Raw genomic sequence first — 23,696 nt, 5'->3', positions numbered from 1 at the left:
TCGACTGTCCTTGTTCATATCCCCTTGGAAGGTCCTTGCGAAGCCCGACCACGCAGGCCCTTATTCAAAGACCCTGATTTAGGGGAGCTACATTTTTGTTTGTTTGAGGAGGCTCAGCCCTGAGCTAATATCTGCCAATTCTCCTCTTTTTGCTGAGGAAGACTGGCCCTGAGCTCACACCCATGCCCATCTTCCTCTGTTTTATATGTGGGACGCCTGCCACAGCATGGCTTGATGAGCGGTGCCATGTCTGCCCCCAGGATCTGAACCGGTGAACCCCAGGCCGCCGAAGCGGAACGTGCGAACTTAACCACTGTGCCACCAGGCTGGCCCCAGGAGGAGCTACATTTTGATGTCACTCACGATCTCTGTAACATTGTGGATTAGAACAAACTGGAGAAGCCCAGCCGCCCTGTTTCCACATCCTGGCAGAAGTGAGGACAGGGCACTCTGTCAGCTAATAAACTCCTAAAGCTCAAGAACTCTCCCCAGGGGGGAAAACAGTAGAAAACTCTGCATTTGTAAACAGGTCTTGGTGTTGCCCCATGGGGTTTGGGAAGACACAAAAGAATATTTGAAAAGGGAAAACAAATTGCAGAGGCTGTTCATGCTGGGAATGGACATATCCTGGCTTTGTCTTCTGATGGGGAGGTGGTGGCCTCGCTGGGCTCTGAGGCAGCTCCTGGGGCAGAACAATGGTGTTCCCCTAACCCCCAGCCCCCCTCGGTGCATGCAGCCCACTCCAGGGGCAGTGACGGTGGGGTTCTTTCTTGGGGAGCCATATCATTTGGGCTGGAGTTTGCTGTAAGGGAGCTGCTGCCTGGGAGGCAGTGGGCATCCACCTGCAGGAAGGGGCTACATGACACAGGAGGTCCCCACAGTGGCCTCTGTGCTTGTCAGCATGGCCGCCTCATATGGGCAGGACCCCGGTGACCCCCACCCCGCTGTTGGCCTCAGGTAGTAAGGAAATCAGGGGCCTTGGCAATAGGGTATTCCCTGGGCAGATGTGCAGACCCCCTAGGGACTTGAGGGGCCTCTGTCCTCTCTCAACCCCTCCTGGGTAGGTGGGAACCTGGAAAGAAGTGGTGGCCCTGAGGCAGGTGACTGTCCCTCTTGGCCTGCCCAGTGCCCTGGCTGAAGCAGATTGTTCAGCTCAGGCTGAGATAGCCATAGTCCAGCCCAAGACTCACAAGAGCCTGGGCCTGGGCCTGGGAACAGAGGGAGCTTGACCTTGACTGGCCCACTGACCTGTGTTTCATTTATTCCACAAACTGGCTGAGGACACACAATGTGCTGCCTGAAGGGGATGTGACAGTGACCAAATTGATCCCTCCCCTCGAACAGTTTAGGTTAGTGGGACAGCTGGGAGTCACAACTCCCAGCCCTGGGACACAGCTCAGGCAGGAGTGTGGAGGGAACCCCTAGGGGGAGTGTACTCTGATTGGACCCTGAGAGTGTGTATGAGAGTCTGTTAGGAACTGTGTATGTGACCCAGGAGGATGGTGTGAGTGTGTGTGTGAGGGACTGTGTGTGTGTGCCTGTGTATGAAAGAGAGGGACACTGTGTGTGTGTGTGTGTGTGACTACGTGTGTGTGTAATGGTGTGTAAAAGGCACTCTGTGAGGGACTGTTGTGAGAAAATGTGTGTGAGAACTATGTGTAGAGAAGGACTGTGTGTGAAGGATGTATGTGTGAGAGGGACTGTGTAAAGGGACTGGGTGAGAGTGACTGTTAGAGGTGATGGTGTGTATATGAGGGAATGGGTGTGAAAGGGACTGAGTGAGAGACGTGTATGAAAAGGATTTTGTGTGTGGGAGTGATATGTGTGGGAGACCGAAGGTCTGTGTGTGAGGGATTGTGGGAACTGTGAGACAGGCATTGTGTGTATGAGGGACTGTGTGTATGAGAAGGACTATGTTTTGAGTCTGTGTGTGAGAGGGACTGGATGTGAGGAATGTATGTTTGAGAGACTGAGTGTGAGGATCTGTGTATGTGAGGGATCATGTATGAGGGGCTGAGTGTGAGAAGGATTGTGTGTGAGAGGAACTGTTTGTGAAGGACTATGTGTGCAAGGGATATATCTGAGGGACTATTTGTGAGAGGGACTTTATGTGTGAAAGGGAATATGCGTGTGAAAGACTATGGGTGCAGCTGAGAAGGACTGTGTGAGAACTGTGTGTGAAAGGAACTGAGTGAGAAGGACTGTGTGACAAGGACGGTTATGTGAGAGGGATGTGTGTGTGGGAGGAACTATATGTGAGAGAGACTTTGTGAGGGACTACGTATGTGAGAGTGTCTGAGGGACTACTGTGAAAGGGACTTTATGTGTGAGAATGTCTGCATGTGAGAGGGCGTGTGTGTGTGTGAAAGACTGGATGAGACTGACTGTTGGAGAGGGATTGTGTGAGTAGAGGGACTGCTTGAGAAGGACTGTGGTGAGAGGGACCGTGTGTGAAAGGGACTGTGTGTGTGAGGAACTGTGTGTGTCAGGGAGTGTGGAAGAGAAGGCCAGGTTGTGAGAGGGACCGTGTCTATGAAAGGAAATGTGTGTGATAGGGAGTGTGTGTGAGAGGCACTGTGGATGAGAGCGACTGTGCGTGAGAAAGACTGTGTGAGAGGAATGTGTCAGGGAAGGTATGTGAGATGTGTGCATGTGAGCGGGAGTGTATGTGTGTGAGAGAAACTGTGAACAACAGAGGCTGTATTTGAGAGGGACTGTGCGTGTGATGTATGTGTGTGAGGGACTGAGAGGGACTATATGTGTGTGTGAGGGTCTGTGTGTGAGAGCTCTGATAGGGACTGTGTTTGTGAGGCCCTCTGTGGGAGAAACTGAGAGGGACTATGTTTCAAGAGGGATATGGATGTGTAAGGAAATATGTGTGTGAGCGACTGTGTGTCTGAAGGACTATGTGTGAGGTAATGTGTGTGAGAGAGGAACTGTATGTGGGAAAGATGATATTTGACGGAGTGTTGAGAGGGACTGTGTGTGTGGGAAGGACAGTGTGAGAAGGACTATGTGTGCGAGGGACTGTGTGTGTGAGTGACTTTCTGAAGAAATGTGTGTGAGAAGGTTTGTCTGTAGGAGACAACGTGTGTGTGTGAGGGACTATATGTATGAAGGGCTGTGTTAGAGGGACTGTGCGTGAGAAGGACAGCATTTGTGAGGGACTGTATGTGAGGACTGTTGAGAGGGACTGTTGTGAGAGAAAGACTGAGAGGGACAGTTTGTGACAGGGACTGTGTCTGTGACAAGGACTGTGTGTGAGAGGCACTTAGTGTGTGAGGGCTGTGTGTGTGTTTGAGCAGGGACTGTGTGTGTGACGGACTGTGTTTATGAGGGTCTGTGTGTTAGAGGGACAATGTGTGTGAGAGCAATGGTGTGTGATGGACTGTGTGTGAGGGATTCGTGAGAGGGAGTGTGAGAGACTGTGTACATATGACAGCATGCACATGTGTGAGACTGTGTGTGCGTGCACACATGTAAAGGCTCCCTGGATGATAGGGGGTTGTCGTGGTGGTCCAGAGCCAGTGTGCATCCCCAGTAGAGTGAAGAGCCATGTCAGGCTGGGGTGTGACAGGTGGTGAATGTTGCGGAGCTGGACAGTGTCTGATGTCACCGTGGCTAAAGCTGTGGCGCTGCTTTTACCGTTCGCCTTGCTGGGTCCTTGGATTCCATGCACGTGGAGAACCTAACGACTGGGATGCCACAGGAGGTGCTGCCTGCCCGTGCAGTTGGACCCAAACCCTGCTCTGACATCAGAGCTGCGGAGGCGCCAACCTTGGAGGTGTGGCTGGTCACAATTTCAGCAGCCACCCAGGTGCTGACGTCATCTGCACTTCTTAAAAGCTGTAACAGGTACTTGTCCTGGACGTAGTTGGGAAGAAATAAGCTGCCGCTTTTGGCCGACAGAGACTCCGAAGAGCTGGCTCTGGAAGAGACACAGGTGCGCATCACAGCGAGGACGGGCGCAGGCGGCCCTCCCGGCCCTGGGGCTGCAGGGGGCTCTCTGGGTGCAGGCGGCCCAGCAGGTCAGGCTCTGCAGAGTGGGGAGGGTCTGGCTCCGGGGCTGTTCCTGACACCAGCATCTCCCTTCAGGGGAGAGTGTCCACGAGACACCTAAGTGAAGACCCCAAGACCTCCCGCCAACCCCCATTCCAGAACTCCGGGGCAGACACCCCGGGGGGGACACTCACTTGGGGATGGCCACATTTTTGTCCATGACGCCCAGGGCTCGTGAGTTTAAGAAGTGGACGGGATGGCACTTTTGGAACAATTCCTGCAGGAGACAAGGACACAGACGTTCAGGGCACTTTTCCCGGAGGCCTCCTGGTCAAGGCAGTGTCCCTGGGGGCTGGGGGTGATGGGGGGCACCTCTGAAGTCACAGGTTCAGCGCCTGCCCAGGAGACTCCTGATGTCTGGACAGTCGTGATCACTGGGTCGCTGTCACCTGCCAAGTGACACGGGGACCCAGGATGGCAGTGGGCCTGGGAAGGGGATGCCTGGGAGCTGGGCTCAGGACGGAACCAGAGGGGCATGCCTGAGCCCTGTTGGGCGCCCAGCTCCAAGAGGGAGGAGGCCCACGCCCCCTGGAGGCCCGCAGAGTGCCCTCCAGTGCTGGCGAGGTGGGAGTGTCAGGACCCTGTGGACCGGGCCCTGTGTGCCTTGTGTGGGACGGGAGCCCAAGCTCCTCCTGGGGCCTCCCCTGGGCCTGAGCATCCAGCAACTGGCCCCATTCACTGCCCCTCTGTGTGTCCCTCCAGCAAACATCTGTTCAGGGCCTGTGAGCGCCAGAGCGTCCCTCCCCGAGACGCCCCCTTGCCCTCCAGCCAGGGGCCTACTGCCGCCAGACTGGCTGGGCCGTGCGGACCCCTTCACCTGCTGCAGCAGTGTCAGCTGGCTGAAAAGCTGGTGGGTGCTGTACTCGGTCAGGAAGTAGGGCCCCTTCTCGCTGGCCTTGGCGTAGGGGCCGTAGAAGTCCTCGAAGAAGCAGGGCTTGGGCAGGGCGGACGCAATAGTGTACTGGCGCTCCTTGTGTGGCAGCGCCAGCCCGTTGCTCCGGGACAGCCTCCAGGGGAAGCTCTGCAGGGCAAGCCAGGCAGGGCTGGGGGTGGAACAGGGGCGGGGGGAGGACCCAGGCCGGCTCCAGGCCCAGGACCCTTCAGAGTGACTCAGCTAGAGCCACAGAGCAAAGCCCTCCCGCCCGCAGCCATGCTGGCTGGAGGACACCTGCTGGTCACTTGAGTGAGTTCCCCCTGGACAGAGCTGCTGAAACTTGGGGCTGTCCCCATAGATTATGGAAAGGTCCCCTCAGATCCCACCCCTGTTCCAGGCCAATTCCTGGCAGTGGTTTCTTCCACTGGATCTCTGGCCTGAGGGTCAGGAAGGTGAGGGCATCTGAGTGCCTGGCCAGACTCCTCTGCTGTCCTTGCCGAGGGTGAGGAGGAGACAGGAAGTGGCAGCCCCAGAGGGCTGGTGCCCAGGACTGTAACATGGAGTGTGTGTGTATGTGTATGCATGCGTGCTTACACGTGTGTGTGTACAAGGGCATGTCTGTGTGCACACATTCATGCATGTGCATGACGTGTGAGCATGTGTGTGCTTGTGTGCATGTGCCTGAGTGTTCGTGTACATGTGTGTGTGCACGCACTCGTCATGTCCTGCAGGCTGGGCTCAGGGACAGGCACCTGCTTGCCCTGGGAGGCCCTCCCTTGGGAAAGGCCCCCACCTTCCGGGAGATTCCGTCTTCTGAGAGCCTCTTACAGAGGGCATTGAGGGGTCTGGTGTCCTCCTCGGTCTCCTTGGGGTCCTCCAGGTCTGTGCTGCGCGGGGCGCCCTCGGCCCTCCGGTCCATGCCCACTTCCAGGAGGCCCAATAGGTGCTCCGCGGAGCCGTCCAGGGGCAGGACCTGGGCAGAAGCACAGGGTGGTCACTGCTGCCTCCTTGGTGGGGATGGTGGCTCCTCCTCCCACAGTGTGCCCTCAGCGGGATGGGGGCTGCAGGCCCTGCCTAGCGGTCACCTTGGAGGAGATGAAGTCCTCGAGTCTCCCCAGGAGCCCAGCGTTCCTCGTGAAGTCCACAGCGTAGCAGTCTTCCACCCAGGCCTGCAGGAGGCAGAAGCTCCGCTTGTAGATCTTGGTGAAGGTTGAGGTGGGGTCCTGGTGGGCCCTGGAGGCAGACGGGAAGAGGCCCCAGCTGTGCAGCATCCCCCGCCAGCATCAAGAGGCCTGTCTGCTGCTGTGAGGGCCCAGCACAGGCAGGTGCCTTGCCTGGGGTCATGCCAACAAGCAAAGGAGCGTGCATGGGGTTTGGATGCGGCTCTGTCTTTGAGGGGTTATTTCAGCCCTACCCTGAGGACAGAAGAGAGAGGCAGCCTCTGGGAGCAGGGGCCCGCCACTCTCCTCCACCCCCACCCATGCTCTGCCCTGGAGCACCTGCCGCCCCCAGGGCACCAGGGGGGGCAGAAAGCAGCAGTGAGAGCAGTGCTTGGAGAGGCAGGGTGGGAGCCTGGCTGCACATGTGGAGGGAGCAGGGGAGTGGGTCTCCTGTGATTCCCTCCTCCCCAAGGAGGGACCTGATGCTGACGGCCTGAGGCTGCCCCTGGGTCCCAGCCTGGGCGTGGATGGGCAGTCCTGGTGAGAGAAGTGTGGCCGGGGGTCGGGGGTGGGGGTGGGGGGGCGGGGGTGACAGGCCAGCTGGGAGAACAGGCCAGAGTGTGTCCAGCCACCACCCACCACCCCTTCGCTCAGGCAGCACCCTCCTCCTGCCTTGTGCCTTGGTGCTCATCGCTTATCGTCTGACTCCCACCTGTGCCTGTCCCCACCATCTGCCCCCTCCATGGGTATCAGGGGCCTCTCCCAGCCGTTGGCTCTCCTGCCACCGCTGGCTCCTTTCTCTGAGGCCTTGTCCTCGCCTCGACCTTCGGCCGAGCTCCACCTCTGTCCTTGTCAACGTCACAGGGACTCCTCATCCTTCACAGCCTAAGGAGGTGCCCCGGGGTCTGCCCCATGGCTGTGTCGCCCCCTGCAGGGCGGGGACGCGGAGCCGAGGTGGCAGCATACCTGGACAGGGTGCTGTTGATGCGGTCGAGGAGGAAGTGCAGGAAGTCGTGGGGCGTGCAGAAGTAGCGGAAGGTGTACAGGAACTGCTGCACGTAGCCCTCCAGGAAGGCGTCGCTGGGGCGGAGGTGGGCGGTGAGGCCGCGGCCTGGCCTTGCGGCTCCCCCACCCTGCCCGCGGCCAGTCCCGGTCCCAGGAGGCCTCTCCTCCCCCTGGACCCCACCAGTGCTTCAGGTAAGAAGGGAGACCTGGCTGCCCTCAGCTTTCATTAGCAGCTCCGGGATAAAATGGGAGAGTGAGAGTGTGTGTGAATTCTAAGGGTGTGAGCGTGAACGAGTGTGAGTGTGAATGTGTGTGAGCACGTGTGTATGTGGGCGTCCTCGCTGGGACAGAGGTGGGCAGGAGAACCACTGGGAGAAATGGAAGGAGTGTGTGGGGAGCTGATAACATTAGAATTTCCCAACTATCTCAAGTGTGAGGACTTTTCCTTAACATCAGTTTTTAGGGCCCCTCGCTGTGAGCATCTCCTTCCAGAGCCTTTTCTTTCAGGAAACTGCTGTGCTCAGGCAGTGACTCCACCCCCGAGCTGGAAATCGCTGCATCAGGAAAGAGAAGCGACAATTCCTGCCCCAAACTTCTCGATTTCATTAGAGTTGGGGGGTCCTCCTCTTCGCCGTGTCCCCCACCCTAAGGGGTGCACCCCCATGACTGAGTCCGGGGAGTGAGAAAGAGAGGTGGGGGTCCCTGGCCAGACCCCCCTCCCTAGCTCCTGAGAGGAGGACATTGCGTCCTAAGAATGAAGGAGCCCAGTCACCTGGTCACCCTGGGGCCGGGGACACTATGACCAGACTCAGGCCAGGGACTAGGCAGCTACCGGCCCAGCCTGCCCTGCAAAGGGACGCCCACAGGATCCACAGGGATGAGCCCCGCCCCTCGCCGGAGATGGTGTGCACACACGTTGTGCACAACGCTCCACATGATACGCCCCAACACACACACGCACACACCACACCCCTCCAACACACATGCACACACACCATTCACACTGTACACACAGCACATGTGCACACGTCTCCTGTAACAGCCTAGTGGGCCAGAGGTGGATGTGCGATGCACATGTCTTACAGAGGATGAAGCTGAGGCTTGAGTCTGAGAGTCGACATGGAGCCCATGGATGGCAGGAGGCCCCGCTTGGGACAACGGGGTGCGTGGGAGGAGGCAGCTGTCCTGGGAGGATGGCCCTGCTGCCCCCTGGCCCTCGAGAACCCTTGTCCCCTGGCAGCCTCCCTCTGCGTCCCCTGCTGACACCTGGCTATCAGTTCTGGGGTCACCACAGCCTCCAGCTCAAAGAAGACCCCAGGGTCTCCAAAGTAGTGTCACGAGTCCCCAGAAGCCAAGATTGGGATGAAGTCTCCACCACTGCCTGGGAAGCCGGTCTGTACCTGACCCTGACCGGCTGGGCCCCACGTCCAGGAGCAGGCCAGGCCGCTGGATCAAGGGAGCCGGGGGGGTGGTCCTGCGCCTGAGAACCGGGACGGGGGTGCCACGTTGAGGGACAGGGCAGGTACACTCAAGACCAAGACGCTCAGGTCCATAGGTGAGTGCCTGGCGGAGCTTGGGGCACTTAGGCCAGGGGCTCTGTGAGGGAGGCACGTGGCCGCTAACACCGGGCTACCTAAAGTTCAGATGAGAATTTTTTCTAAATTAAAAAATAGTGCAGCCTGTCTCAGCTGGGGGAGGGCAGAGACTTTCCCCCTTTACCTCCTTGGGGCCCATTTCTTTCTTTCCTTTTCCCCTTTGCTCTCAAAAGGCCTGAGGGGCACAGGGCGCACCTGGAGTAGAGGTATGCCATGAGTCCCAGCGGTGTGCCGGCCTGAAGGACGCGGGCCTTCCTCTGCCTGCTGCCATGCGGGTGCTTGCTGACGTTGTAGAAGATGAGGGATGAGGACTCATCCAGGGGGCTGAAGTCCAGCGTGTCGCAGTGGGCCGCCGCGATGTTCACGATCACGGGCAGGGCGCAGGGCTCCAGGCCCCACCGCTCTGCGTACATGACCTGGCAAGAGAGCGAGTCACCGCTGTCTGGTTGACCTGCTGCCACCAGGCGCGTGTGGGACACGGGGGCCCACTCATCTGGCCACTGACCCAAAGGGGTGGCACTGCTTGTGGCCCCTCACAAATCAGAGTATGTTTGTACACCTCCTAACATGTCCTGATTTCCAAGGTTCTAACAGTGGGAGCCCACGGGGCAGTCACGGCCTCAGGAGGGAGGGGGCGGGAGCACGGACGTGCCTGCAGGTACTTCTTGACCAGCCCCAGGAACTGCATCTTGGACTTCATTTCCTCCAGCTGCCCCTTCAGTTTGGACAACATGGTCTTCACCTCGGAGCCTGGGGGCAGGGCAGAGTTAGCACAGGGCAGCCCCTGACCCGTGGGGGCAAGTCCGCCTGACCCCGGGCCCTGGCGTCTGGACCCGAAGCTACCTTTACTGCGCTTCTCCTTCTGTAGGAGCTTCTGGTAGAACTTTAGAGTCTTCCGGTAGTTTCTCTTCTCTATCACGAGCTGCTGCTCCAGCTCCTGCTGAGGGGAGAGCACGTGAGCCCAGGGCTGCCCTCCGTCTGCAGGGCCACTCGGAGCACACCTGCCTCCTGTCCCAGAGCGCACACAACATGAAAAGGCGGAACACACGGGACCATGCGAGCACGCACGTGGCTCACAAGGAGCGCTTCAGAGGAAAACCTTCGGCAGCAACAGAAAGAACATCTGTGCGTGAGAGCTGGGATCAGAAACCCAGTTTTGTTTCTAAGAAGGAAACAAGGAACCGAGGCACAAAGATAAATAAATATCTCAGTAAATTGGTATTTGGAAGTAGATTCGAAGACCCATGTGAAAAAACGAGGCCAGGGAGCCGGCCCCGTGGTGTAGCGGTTAAGTTCGCGGGCTCTGCTTTGGCAGTCCGGGGTTCACATTTTAGATCCTGGGAATGGACCTAGCACTGCTTGTTAAGCCATGAAGTGGTGGCATCCCACATAAAATAGAGGAAGATTGGCATAGATGTTAGCTCAGTGACATTATTCCTCAAAAAAACCCCCCAAACCAAAAGAACATCAGACAACTGGTGGCATGTCACCATTACGAAACGCCCCCCTAAGATGCCAGGCCCCCAGCAGTGCCCCAGGACTAGAAGTCGGGGAGGAGTGAGGAGTGGGGCTTAGACCTGTCCCCATCCCCTGGCTCTGTCCCTGCCTCGTCCCATCCCCACAGAGCCTGCCCTTCTCCAGGCACCCCAGGGCGGGGTCCACTTGGCAAGCAGCAGCTGTCCGTCCTGTCCTCCCCTCTCTGCGATGAGCACAAGTGGTCCGGTGAGGTCCCTCCATGGCCCCCAGCATCACCATGCAGCCAGTACCCTGGGACCCCTGTGCTCTGCAGCCACGCACAGCATACACACCACTGCATCCTGTGCCCCTGTGGACGGCTCTGCTGTTATCACCAAGCTTGAACACACCCCAGACAGCCCTGCCCCTGGAGCACACCATGCGGACCTACAGGTGCAGCCGCCTGGCTGCTCTGTGCTCAGTGAGATTCTGGACCTGCGGACCCTTCCCACAGATGGCGAGAAGCTGAGTCTGGGCCCTGCAGCCCATGCAGGGCTTCTGTCCAGAATACTGAACACAATGGGGGCTTCGCTGAGTCATGTCTACACGAGGAAAGGGGGACCTGAGACCCTGAGGCTGCAGGGGAGCTGAGGCTCCCTGGGTTCTGCTTCGTGTGCCCAGTATCTGCTCTTTCTGGGACTTCATTTGTGTTTCCAGGAAGAGGATGCCGCAGGCTCCCAGGAGAGACCACAAGCCTGCCTCGTGGGTGCAGGAACCGCCCCAATCTCCCCCTCGGTCCCATGGAGGCAGCTCTGGTTCTCCCCTCACACAGAGCAGGGAGGAAAGCTCCGAGGTCAGCACCTGCCGGGGCAACGAGTGTTAGAAACTACTAGAACCCAGACACGCCCTCCCTTCAGCGTGGAGAGGATGCACACAGCCTAGCCTACCTGTGCCCTGCCCCCCAGCCCAGGGCTGAGCAGGGAGTGATTCTGGGGCAGCAAGGGGTCTGGGAAGCCTGGGACCCCTGTAAGCTGGGCCTTGAGTTCCAGTGGGTCTTCAGCTGTGACTGAGGTTGGCTCTTCCTGCAGCAGGAGGACAGGGTGTGGAGCAGGCCACAGCAAGGGGCTGGGCTGGGGGCCAGGGGCCAGAGGAGGGGGCAGGCGCGGGTCCAGGGACAGCTCAGGCTCCTGGGAAAGGACTTCCTGTTTAGGGGGTTTGAGGTGGCGAAGTGGCCACACAGACAGGAGTGTTCGTGTGAAAGCCAGTGCGCCCTGGCCTGCCTCTAGGGAGGTTAACCAGCTCAGATCAAACACGCGTTCCCCTAAGGTCATCACCCTCTGACAAGGACTTTGCCTTGTTGATAGCATTTATTTCTGGACAATTTTGCAAAATTAAAAATGCGGGTGGTATTTTTATTTAAACATTTGAATCCCCTCTAACTTGTGATCTTTTTTTTTTTTTTGAGGAAGATCAGCCCTGAGCTAACATCCGTGCCCATCCTTCTCTATTTTATATGTGGGACACCTGCCTCACCATGGCCTGCTAAGGGGTGCTAGGTCTGCGCCAGGGATCCGAGCTGGTGAACACCGGGCCACCAAAGCGGAGTGTGTGAACCCAACTGCTATGCCACCAGGCCGGCCCCTCTAACGGGTGATTTTCCTGAAAACGTGTTTCAGGTGGCCGTCTTCTTCCATGCACTGGTATTCTAGCAACACAGTAGTAGACAGCCACACAGATGGTCTACAGCCCACAGAGGGTCAGCACCTCCAGGCCAGGGCAGCGGTGGGGGAGGTGGTGCAGAATGAGCACAAAACCACGTCCCTCTGTTAAATCTCGGTTGTTAAACCAGGTCCCTCAAGACCTCTGGCTCCTCCTCCAGCTCAGCCATGTGCAAAGTGCAGGGGGAGGATGTCACAGATCGGGAGCACGGGCAGGCTGTCTCCAAGGAGACAAACAGAGAAAGTCGACTCAGACCACATGGAGATTTCCACGCGAGGCGCTACGAGCTGCCCAAAGCTCTGAGACACCACTTTCCTGGGACAGTGTTTTGAGAAGAGCATGGGCTCTGGTACCCAGCCTGGGTCCAAATCCGGTTCCCCCACTTGACAGCTGCCAGACCCCAGCCACCAGCTCCCGGAGCAGGAAGAATGAGCCCCCGGGGGGCTGGGGGCAGCACTGGACAGGGGAGTCACTAGCCATGTGTGGTGTCTCTAGTGTTAAAATGAAACAGAAAAGTCAGTTCCTCTGTCACATGGGCCACACTTCTAGTGCTCAGTAGCTACACACGGCTGGGGGAGCCCCATGGACTGCACAGATCCGGAACATTCCGTCATGGAAGATGGTTCTGGAAGATGGTGCAGGTCGAGACCCACAGTAAATGCAGAGGCCCCGCAGAGCTGTGTCCACAGCAGGACTCATCCTCTGCTGTCTGGACGTCTGTTTGAGTGAGACCTGAGGGTCTCCGCAGCCTCACACCTCTCTGTGATCCTGGCTTTCCGAGAACGATGGCCGTGAGACTGGCTGACATTCCCCAAAGCCTGGAGAGGGACTGGACGGCCCGGAGCCCTGTGCCCCTAGGCTCTCCTCCTTCCTTCGAGGCCCGGGACAGCAGTGGGGAGAGCACCCTCGGAGGCCACCTCCATGTGCCTGCTGACGTCGACAAACCCCCGGCGGAGAGTTTGTGGGCATCGAGGCCATTGGGAAGTGCCTGCCACTGAGTCGAATACAGCTCGAACCCTCGTTCTGGGTCAGTGTCTTGATGACTCCAGTATATGAAATTGGGTCTGAAGCTCGTCAGCAACACGTCTCACGTTACTGGACTACATACCAATTCTTTGAAAAGGACTGTTTTGACTGATTTTAAAGATAAACCTATGTGAACTAAAATTCACACAACACACGAGACAATGGAGAAGAAAGCGTGCGAGCTGGGCATCACGCCCACGGCCATCCCCACATAAGCCCAAGCAAACATGGACCACAGGCTTCCTGGGCCCTAGGTCCAAACAAAACACTGAGGAGCGCTGGAGTTCAGGTGCGACTCCTGGCCTAACCGGGCCAGGGATCTTTCACAGAGTTAAAGCAGCATCAGTCAGAGAAATAAATGTGAATGATCTGGGGCACGATTTATGCATAGTGGCTACTGGATTTACACGGACCCGAGGGCTGAGCAATTTTGGGGAGCAGACAAAGAAAACAATAATCAGAAGGAAATTGGAAAAATCAGAAATTGTAGACAAAGAAAGAAAAAGAGGGATGAACTGAAATCAGTGCCATTCACCTAAATACTGAAAGCAAAGCCTGTTTTCACGGCAGGCGAAGCAAAAGGAAGCACGCGGACTGGGAGGTCAGAGGCTGGCCCATGCCGGCTTCCCAGCCTTGGTGGTGTCCACAGTGCTGGGCACGCGGAAACATAGCCACGGTCCACGGCCACGGCAGGCACACAATCAGCACACGCTGGGTGGACAGCCGCTGCTCACAGACCATGAGGAACAGAGAAAACACATCTGCCCTCCAGCGGCTCCGCTGGCACAGTGCCTGGCCTGTCACACGTGTGCTCTTGTGGGTAGCAAATGTGGAAACGTGTTCACTGGTTGTTTAATGCCTTCCATTTTTATGAGGTTCCTGGTTCAAAACAGACACGGTGGGTTTTCGGAGAGAAACATGAAGCTGTGGCCCCAGGCGGGTACCCCCCGACCCCCTACCTCGGATGCAGAGCACAGGACACTCACCCGCCTGCACTCAGGCTCCAGGAGAGACATCTTCCCGGGTGAGCAGGGACAAAGGGAAAAACAAGGTCACTCCTGGTCGGCCGCCCCACAGTGCTTCCCCCAAACCACCAGATCGACCTCCACAGGAGCTGCCCGCAGCGTGACGGTGGGACCAGGTGTGGCCCCAGCGCCCTTGCTGGGGCTGACTCATCTGGGGCCTAGCCCACATTTCAGAGACGGGAAGCCCAGGGAACCTCGTCCCAACCTCGGGATCACATCCCAATGAGGACAGCCCCCACGGTCTTCTAGTCTGAGCTGGTCTCCCAGGCCACATCTAGGTGCAACGCAGGGGTGACCTGGGGTTCACAGTGGGTATGTCTCCCTCCAAGGGACCAACACTCCGAGGACAGCACAGGATGGAGGAAAGGGTCCCATAAGCCCACACCTGGCACTGCGCAGGGAACCTGCAGACACCACACTGAGTTTCCTAGAGGACACGCCCCCTCCACCGCCCTGAGTATAACACCTGGCTGGAAATGTGGCTGCCTGACCACGAGGACGTGACTGCTGCCAGCGAGCATAACTGTGACATCAGGGGATGATCTCTGATGTCAGAGGATGTGACCTGTGACATCAGAGGGCATGGACTGTGACATCAGAGGACATAGCCTGTGACACCAGAGGACGTGCCCTGTGATATCAGAGAGTGACCTGTGACATCAGAGGACACTCCTGGACTCCCAGCATCCCACCTTCCCCGCAATTGTTGGGATGAAGCCGTTAGGAAGTCCGTGGGGGCGCAGCGAGCTGCCTCTGAAAGGTCGTGTCCTCCATTCCTGGGGGACAGGGGCACCCCTGGTCCCCACCACTCGCTGGGCCGAGGTCAGCAGGGCTCCCATCTCGTGGTCCAGCTGAGGTCAGCGTGACCGAATGGGGCTGCAGGTGGGATGGTGTGGACGCCCAGCCTCGGAGTTGGGGAGGCAAAGGAAGCCCAACAGGATGCCGCCCCCCGACTCTCTTCTCCATCTACTTAGAGTCAACTGAAATGGCACATGCAAGCTCGAGTTCCACTCTGCAGTCCCCAAGACCAATGCTCAGCCCTCCCCTCTTTTTCCTGCTCAATTCTCTCTCTTTTTTTTTAACGATTGGCACCTGAGCTAACGTCTGTTGCCAATCTTGTTTTTCTTCTTCTCCCCAAAGCCCCCCGGTACATAGTTGTATACATAGTTGTGGGTCCTTCTAGTTGTGGCATGTGGGATGCCACCTCAGCATGGCCTGTTGAGCGGTACCATGTCCGCGCCCAGGATGCGAACTGGAGAAACCCTGGGCCGCTGAAGTGGAGCGCGTGACCTTAACCACTCGGCCACAGGGCCGGCCCCTCAATTCATTTTTATATTTTTATTTTTAAATATTTTTATTGTGACAAGATATACATAACATAAAGTTTACCATTATAACCATTTCCCATTGTGCAGGTCAGCGGCACCAAGTGCATTCACGTCGTCGTGCGGCCATCACCAGCATCCGTCTCCAGGACTGTTTCAACTTTTCAAACTGAAACTCTGTCCCCACTAAACACTAACTTCCCATCCCCCTCCATCAGCTCCTGGGGCCCAACATCTACTTTCTGGCGCTATGGACTTGACTCCTTGATGGACCTCATGTAAGTGGAGTCATAGTATTTGTCCTTCCGTGTCTGACTTATTTCACTTAGCACAATCTCTTCAAGGTCTATCCATGTTGCAGCCTGTGGCAGAATGTCCTTTTTGAAGGCTGAATAATATTCCACCACGTGTATATTCTGCATTTTCTTCATCCATTCATCTGTGGATACACACTGGGGTTGCTTCTGCCTCTTGGCTACTGTGAATGATGCAGCTTTGAATACAGGCATGCAAATGTCTGTTTGAATCCCTGCTTTCCATTCTTTTGGGGTATATATCCTAAAGTGGAGTTGCTGGCTTACATGGTAGTTCTACATTTAATTTTTTGAGGAACTGTCATCCTGTTTTCCACAGTGGCTGCACATTTTTATTCCCACCAACAGTGCACAAACGTTCCAATTTCTCCACATCCTCACCAACACTTGTTATTTTCTGTTTTTTAAAAAATTTTTATAATAGCCATCCTAATGGGTGTGAGGCGGTACCTTATTGTCATTGTGATTTTTCCCTGATGACCAATGATGCCGAGTCTTCCTGCGCACTGTGGCCGTGTGGATGTCTTCTCTGGAGAGAGGTCTACTCATGTACTTCATCCTTCTTTAGTCGGGCTGTTTTTTGTTGTTGAGTTTTAGGCATTCTCTCTATATTATGGATATTAAACCTTTCTCAGATACACGACTTGCAAATATTTTCTCCTGTTTGTGAGCTGCCTTTTCACTCGTTGATAGTGTCCTTTGATACACAAAAGGTTTTAATTTTGATCAAGTTCACTTTCTCTATTTTCACTTTTGTTGTCTGCGCTTTCGGTGTCGCATCTAAGAAATCACAGCCAGACTGGATGGCATGAAGCTTTTCCCCCTATGCTTTCTTCTAAGAGTTGTACAGTGTTAGCACGTATGTTTAGGTTTTTTACTTTATAGTGAATTTTTGAAAATGGTGTAAGTTAGGAGTCCATCCTCGTTGCGTTGCGTGTGGACGTCCGGTTTTCCCAGCACGTTTGTTCTATGGTCTTGGTGCTCTTGTCAGAAATCATCTCCCCGTGTGTGCAAGAGTGGATTTCTGGGCTCTCGATTCTATTCCACGGTCTATGTGTCTGTCTTTATGCTGGTACCACATTGTTTTGATTACTGTGGCTTTGCAGTAAGTTCTGAAATCAGAAGTGTGAGTTCTCCAACTTTATCCTACTTTCTTAAGATTGTTTTGGCTATTCAGGCTTTCTTGACATTTCACGGGAATTTTAGGACAGGTCTCTCTATTTCTGCGAAATCATCACTCCCTTTTTAACCCCGCCCACATCAGCATGGACGTGAGGGTCCTTGCTTCACACTTGGAGAGAGAATCCAGTCCTGTGCTGCTGCTTTCGTTGCTCAAACTGCTCCACCTCGGCCATCGGGAGCTCCTCAGTTGGTTCCTGTGACCTCTAACACCCCATCACGTGTTCTGGTCATCTCCACACTCTCTGGCACTAGATGTGCTCCTGGCTTGTCTGGGGCATTCCTGGCACCCATCCCAGGGCTAGTGGTTTCCCCCAGGAGCCCTGGTGCCTTTGGCTGGAGATGGTGCTGGAGCTGAGATCTCACATGAGAGTTGTCCTGGGTGCCCCTGCTCCTGGGCCCTGTCGGAGGACAGCACTGGGACATGTGTGAATGCATATTTAGGTAGACTGTGTTGTTCTCCGCTGCTCTGTGACCACCTCACAGAAACACTCGCCGTCCAAGGATGCTTTTCCTGCCAGGGAAGACCCCAGATGCCTCAGCATCCCCTACCAGGACAGCCAGTTTTTGGAGGGACCTGTTCCACACTCAGTTACAAGGTCTGAGCTGGTTTTGGGGCTGTCATGAGCCATGGCCCCATGCACTGCTGCCCCCTCTCGCCCCCCACCTGCTGTACAAGCCCCTTAAGCTCCTGAGCCTCAGTTCCCGTGACGGCAGGAGGACGATATGGCACACGGCTGGGCTGGCACTTTCTGCCCCTCGGCTCGCTTTCTACTCTCAGGAAAGGCCACCACAGGCGGAGAGCCAAGTGCTGCCAAAACGAGAACATTTGGCAGTTCTGAGAGAGCTTCCCTGTGCACAAAGGCACGATAAAGAAAGGGAAGTGAATGGAGGAGTGCAGGCTCCTCAAAGTGGAAGGAAGGAAGGAGACTGGGGAGCTGGCAGGCCCGTGCTGGGGGCTGGAAGCCGCCCTCACTCTGGTCAGAGCCCCAGACTCTGAGGCTGTGACATGCAGCTTCCACGAGGTCTGAGAGGTGGGAGGAGCTCTGTGCTCCCTGCTGGACATGCACATGTGGGCCAGGCGTCTGGTGACTCTGCTGTGCAAGCCCTCTTGGCACCAGGGCACATGGGAGGCCCGAGTCCTTGCAGCCTCCAGTGCACCAGGGTTGGGGAGCCTGAGGTTGCACACGCAGAGGCTGCAGCACGTTGCTCCAGAGGGAACCGCGTGATTCCACAGAGCACAGCCCCTGCCCCATGTGCGCAGGACGCAGGCTGGTGCAGATCTCATTCTAGCCTGGGACTGAGTAATGACGTGAGGTTTAGACAGTGGCAGGAGGCGAACAAGAGAAAAACACCCAGGAAAGGTTCAGATGGTGCTGAAATGGCTGGGGAGACACCGCTCTCCTGAGGCTTGTGGCTTGGAGGACAGAGAGAGTAAGAGAAGAGGGGCCAGGCAGAGGCACCAGGAGCAAGACTCCTAACCACTGATGGAGCCCCTGGGGGGCCCGGCCTGTGAGGCTGAGGCCCAAGTAGGAGCTCCTGGTCACTGGCTAGGGGGCTGCAGTCCAGGTGAGAGCTCCTGGTCACCGAGTGGGGGCTGCAGCCCAGACTGGGGCTCTTGGTCATGGCAGGGTGGGTTCCCAACGGCATGGGCAGCAACCTTGCATCCAGAGCCCTGCGGGGCTGACCTGCACAGGGGCTGGCCAGGCCTGGCCACTCTCAAGTCTATGGCCTCCTCTGGCCCTCAGACCAGGGATCAGCCTGGGCTGCCTCTGACCCCGGACAGCACGCAGACTGCACTGGCCCCCAAAGAAGCCCAGGCAAGGCCAGGCTGACCCCGGGGCCTGGCCTGGACAGATTGCGATGTGCCAGGAGCTTCTGGCGTTTTTTTCTCATCTCAAAGTGATGCTGCCTGAGGGACAGGGGCCTGGAGGGCTGACCGGGAGGAGGGCGCCCTGGCCAGAGACAAGGCTGAGGCCGACTGTGGTTGCCAGGACGAGGTGACCCGGCATCTGGTGCCTGGCAACCAGGTGCCCAGCTAATAGAGAGAAAGGCCATTTCCTGCCCCAAACGCGGAGGACACAAGCCAGCGAGCACAATGCCCCCACAGAAGCACACACAGGGTACTGGGCTGCGTGGGCGTCCCTCGGGGACACAGCAGGGGCTCCGTGCACACTGTGCCCACATCGCCTGTGATGGCAGCTCCGGCCTGAACGTGGGCTTTGCCGCGCAGTGCCCCTCGCCAGCAGCGCACAGAGGCCCCTCACTCACCGGGCTCTGGGCGTCCGGGGCCCCGCCAGCCTTCTGCCGCGCCAGCTCCGCCACGTAGCTGCAGACGTCGGCGCCGAAGCACTCGGCCTCGTAGAAGGCGCTGCCCCAGCCTGGGCTGCCGCTCTGGAACTCGGCTGGTCCCGGGCTCACGGCTGGGCCAGCCCCCTCTGGCTTGGGCAGCTGGGCCACCGCCTCCGCGTCCGAGGCTCCGCCGGCCGGCTCCGGGCCGCCCCCCTGCTGCCGATCCTCGGCCTCGGGCGGCCGCTCCCTCTGAGCTCTCACAGACTTCTGAGGCCGAAATCCCACCTCAAAGTTCCCCCGGGAGAGCTCATCTGAGTCCACGTCGGACAGTGATGGGGGCGCGCAGGGGCCTCGGCCCACGCGCCCAGAGGCCAGCTTCTCCTTCCCTGGACAGAAGTTCATGGAGAGAGCCCATCACTCATTGTTTATGCAGCAGCCACTCGTCCTGAGCCGGGGACTCGAGGCTTCTCCACAGCCGCTCTAGAGGGGTTGCAAAGGGACCTCAGGGCTGAGGGGGCGCTCTTTCCCAGGAGGGGGTCCCTCAGATCCCCTGCTGCCACACGGACGGAATCGAGGGTGGAGTTTGTGGGAACTTTGAATGGTTTGTAAATAGATGGATACAAAAGAGAGAGTCCTTGGTGGGGAGAGGATGGGAGCAGGTGGCAGCTGTGTGAGCATGCTCCTTTGCTTAAACCTCCCGCACAAGCATGTGCAGAGAGGGTGGGGGACAGGTGCCTGTCCTTGCCGCTGGCTCCCAGGGCCACGCAATCTGATCCCCTGACCCATGTCCTGCTCAGACCAGATTTTGGGAAATTACAGAGATTCCAGTTATCTGAGAGTCCTGGGCTAACAATCGAGGAACAGAAGCCTCAGGGTCTTTCAGGGGCACATATTTCCAGAAAACAAGCAAAGATCTGAACCGCCATCACCAAGCTGCTGTCCTGTGACTCCAGGAAGCAGAAGGCGGCCCCGTCCACCACACCCCCAGCCCAAGGCCACCCGGGCTCCTGCGGGCGTGGGGACATGTCCCCCTCACAGGACAGAAGCCCTGGGGGGACGGGCCCTGCCCTGGGGACCTGGGGGGACCTTTCCTGTAACTGTGCAGCCACGAGGGTGGCGGTGAAGCCGCGTGGACAGTTCTCCCTTGAGCCCACGGGTCTTACCCGCTCTGTGCAGGGAGGGCCTTTTGCCGGACGGTGAGAAGCTGCTCGGAGCTCTGGTCCTGCTGCTGCCCTCAGGCTGTGACCCAGCCTCCTCCGAAGCACTGCCATCAGAACGAGGACACTGCAGGCGCCCCCTCGGCCCTCACTACACCATGGTTTCCCTCAGGCTTGAGCGGGGACCCCAGCTCTTACCTGCTGTAAACACCTTGGGGTGTGAAGAGGGACCCGCAGCGGTCTGCCCCCAAGCACCTCCCGGGACACACACCACAGAGCCCTCTCACTTCCCACCTTCTGGGGCAGCCTGACTGCGTGGAGCATCCTCGTCCCAGGACAACTGAGGGGCCCTTTGGCAGAGGGCTCTCTGGGCTTTGATGTCTTGGGGTCCCCAGACAGCCTTCTCAGGGTTGCGAGGGTGTCGGGCCCTCTAGGCCTGGGTCTGGCCCGGTCACCCCCCACACCAGGAGGCATCGGGGGCAGCAGGGCATGGCCAGTGAAGGGGTGGGAGCCACAGGGGCTGGTGGAGAGGGAAGCTGCCATAGCCACCCCACCTTCTAATGCTGGGGGCGAGCTGTCACCCAGCACTGGCCTGGACAGCGGGGCGGCAGATGCTGTTCCCTGCGGGGACGTCCTCCCCCGACCCCAAGCTCCTGGTCACTTTGTCTCCTGGAGCTGGTCCCTGAGCAGGGAGACGTGCCTCCTGCCCGTGAGACTCCACGGCCCTGTCCTCCTGCCCAAAGTTGCCTGGTGCCTGAAGGGAAAGCTCTGGAGGCAGGCGGGCCCTGGGCCCAACGAGGGGGCCCCAGCGGATGGCCTGCCTGAGGAGGGCAATGAGCTAGAGGCTGGGGGGCAGCGGGAGAAGGCTGAGCCGTTGGCCAGGAACACAGCGGGGTCTGGGAGGGGCGGGAACGCAGGGGCGTCCCGGGGACCCGGCCACAGAGACCCCGGGGTCGGGGGAGCCTTGGCCCACAGTGCGGGGAGAACTCACTTCTCAAGGGGCGACGTCCTCCCGTTAACAACTTTGAAAAGATTCTGCAGCAACTTCTCCCCCCAGTAGAGGTCACAAAACTTCTCGGAAATGGCACCGCAGAAAGTGGCGAAGGTGAGGTCTTTCAAGGCATAAATATATTCCCCTGGTTTTACAGAATGACAGGGCAGGTCACCAAGTGGGCCAGCACTTTTCTGGGTTCCCTCTCTCCAAACAGCCCAGGCTGGTCTCAGGAACTGAGGGGGGCAGGGCGGGGAGCCAGGTGTGGGGGGCTCGGCTTTGAGACCCTCTTCCATCTTGAGGCTTTGCTGCTGGTCGGCCCCTGGGGGCTCAGCTCTGCCGCCCCCCCACTGTTTGTGCAGGGACAGGTGAGTGGGGCCCCTCCTGGTGGTGGCCCCAAGTCCCCTTCACACTGACCCTGCCTCAGTGCACTGTGCGCCCCCCATGGCCTCTCCCTGGTCTTGGGGCTTCTCTGGGGCTCCCCAGGTACCCATGATCAGAGCCTCCAGCCCGTTGTCCAGGTAGCCGTCGAAGGCGAACTCCTCCTGGATGAGACGCGTGGCCTCTTGCAGCGACAGGCAGCCTGTCCTCTTCCGGAGGGGTGAGGTGTCCACATTGGATGCACAGAGCTTTCGGCCAGACGGCTGGGGCTGCTCGGGGTGACCCTGGTCATCCCGCCCCATGATAGGGGTGCCCCTGGGGCTGTCTGGACTTGCTGTGGCTGGGGAGGGGCCTTGTGGGGCTAGTGGGGGGTCCTCGGGCTTCTGGCCTGGGCCCTCAGTGGCCTTCTTCCTGGGCGGCTTGGCAGGGTGACACAGGCCATGCTGGGCAATGGACTCTGGGGCGCCGGGCCCGAGGCCTCCGGAAGAGCCTCCAGGAAGGACCAGTTCATCCAGCCCTTTGTCTGGGGGTGGCATCTGTGCCTTTGCCAATGAGAGCCCCTCCGGTGGGCTGGCTGGGGAAAGCGGTAAGGAGCAGGGGCCCCCCTGCGCTGAGTCTTGGAGGGGCTCTGGGGCTGCTCCCTGTGGTCTGGGACCAGGTGCCTGCTGCTCAGGCGCCTTCAGGCTGGCAGCCACTCCATGGGCCTCAGGAGTCTGCTTCCCATCACCCTCCCTGTCCAGTTGGCTTCTCTTCTCCTCGGGTCTCTCGGCTGGCCCCGAGGACAGGGAGAGTGCGTCCCTGCGGGGAGAGAGGGGAGAGCACTCAAGAGGGGCTCCGGACCCCACCAGCTCTGGGGGGTGGGGAGTACTCACCTGGCCACGCCTGCGTCTGGTGCCAAGACGATGGGCTTAAAGTGTGTGGCTGTGGAGGTGAACGCCTCTGGCAGCATCATGCCCTCTTCACAGCAGGAGGGTTGACCAGGTACTGGCCCCTGCACGGCGATGAGTCTGGTGTCACCAATGCGCACAAAGCCTGGGGACAAACTCAGGGTGAGGGCGTGGGGACAGGGCTGGCTGCAGACGCCCTGGAGTGTCTCCCTCTAAAGGTCGCGGTGGCCCCTCCTAGCCTGGCGTCCCCTCCCACCCATCTCCAAGGGCTGGGGAGAGCGCAACCTCAGGGAGAGAGGCCTGAGTCCAGGCGGCTGGGAGCAGGGAGGGGGACGCTGGTGCTGGGGGAGGGCTGGAGTGTCAGACAAGGCCAGCAGAGCCAGCCATACGCGGGGGCTCCCACGGCCTGTGGAGGAGGGTCTTCTTCATGCTGCAGGACAGAGTGGGTGCCCCAAGCCGGGACCCTGTGGGCTCTGTGGAGGGAGACGGGGAAGGGATGGGGACTGGGGGGGGTTGGCACAGTGTGGACGCTGGAGGGGCGTGGGGTGGAGGGCACCTGCTCTGGCACCGGCTGAGATGAGAGAGAGAACTTCAGCCGAGGCCTGAGGGACAGGAGTTCAAATGAAGCAGAGGCAGAGAGGGGAGGGCAGGTCGGGGGTCCCGGTGACATCCAGATGTCCACTCAGGGCTGGACTCCCAGAGGCTGCTCCGGTGGGACGGCACCAGGGGCAACCGTGCCGGGGGTGCAGGGCCTGGGGGCCCACCTGAGCTGGGCCCAGGAGCGGGAGCCGTGCTAGGGTTCAGCTCAACTACTGAGAAAGCATTCTGGAGGCCGATGGTCTCTTCCTCCTGGTAAACCTGGGACAGACGGACACAGACACGTCGTTGAGGTGACGACGGCGCCCTGAGGGGCATGGTTGACCCCACAGCACGTGCTCCTTGCCCTCTTGGCTGTGCAGCTCGGAGCTCGGAGCCCGTGGACCTCAGAGCAGGGCTTGCTGCTCTGGACTGAGAGCCTCAGGGCACTTTGCTTCCCAATTCGGCAAGGCTTGGGCAGGTTTCTAGGGCATGAGAGATTACGCACCATCCGAGACCATGGATTACCCAGAACCCAGACTCCCAAAAGCTGTCTCCGGGGACGTGTGCCTGTCTGACGTCCGAGGGACCCCCGTCACCCACCCCTGACGTGGCCTCGCCCTGGCCAGCATGCCCAGGGAGGCAACAGGCACATCTGTAAATAATGCCAGCTCCC

The 23,696-nt window shown here is 58.5% G+C and overlaps 1 protein-coding gene across 1 annotated transcript in view; it reads right to left on the bottom strand.

Moving 5' to 3' along the window:
* KNDC1 (kinase non-catalytic C-lobe domain containing 1) overlaps window positions 1-23,696 on the bottom strand; it is a 65,558-nt gene that overhangs the window by 5,960 nt on the left and 35,902 nt on the right. Inside the window, exons 12-26 of the mRNA XM_046651993.1 lie at window positions 23,209-23,302; window positions 22,430-22,589; window positions 21,667-22,355; window positions 21,177-21,321; window positions 20,192-20,292; window positions 19,008-19,414; window positions 9,537-9,630; window positions 9,346-9,443; window positions 8,889-9,109; window positions 7,060-7,173; window positions 6,019-6,166; window positions 5,727-5,906; window positions 4,877-5,080; window positions 4,194-4,276; window positions 3,778-3,928 (exon numbers count right to left, since the gene is read on the bottom strand). Of these exons, the coding sequence (XP_046507949.1) occupies window positions 3,778-3,928; window positions 4,194-4,276; window positions 4,877-5,080; window positions 5,727-5,906; window positions 6,019-6,166; window positions 7,060-7,173; window positions 8,889-9,109; window positions 9,346-9,443; window positions 9,537-9,630; window positions 19,008-19,414; window positions 20,192-20,292; window positions 21,177-21,321; window positions 21,667-22,355; window positions 22,430-22,589; window positions 23,209-23,302 (2,889 nt within the window). The remainder of the gene's footprint in view (window positions 1-3,777; window positions 3,929-4,193; window positions 4,277-4,876; window positions 5,081-5,726; window positions 5,907-6,018; window positions 6,167-7,059; window positions 7,174-8,888; window positions 9,110-9,345; window positions 9,444-9,536; window positions 9,631-19,007; window positions 19,415-20,191; window positions 20,293-21,176; window positions 21,322-21,666; window positions 22,356-22,429; window positions 22,590-23,208; window positions 23,303-23,696) is intronic.

The sequence above is a fragment of the Equus quagga genome, chromosome 2, assembly GCF_021613505.1.
Source record: "Equus quagga isolate Etosha38 chromosome 2, UCLA_HA_Equagga_1.0, whole genome shotgun sequence".
In the NCBI taxonomy this organism is placed as follows: Eukaryota; Metazoa; Chordata; class Mammalia; order Perissodactyla; family Equidae; genus Equus; species Equus quagga.
Note: the sequence above shows the minus strand (reverse complement) of the source record. Positions and strands in the feature narration are given on the sequence as shown.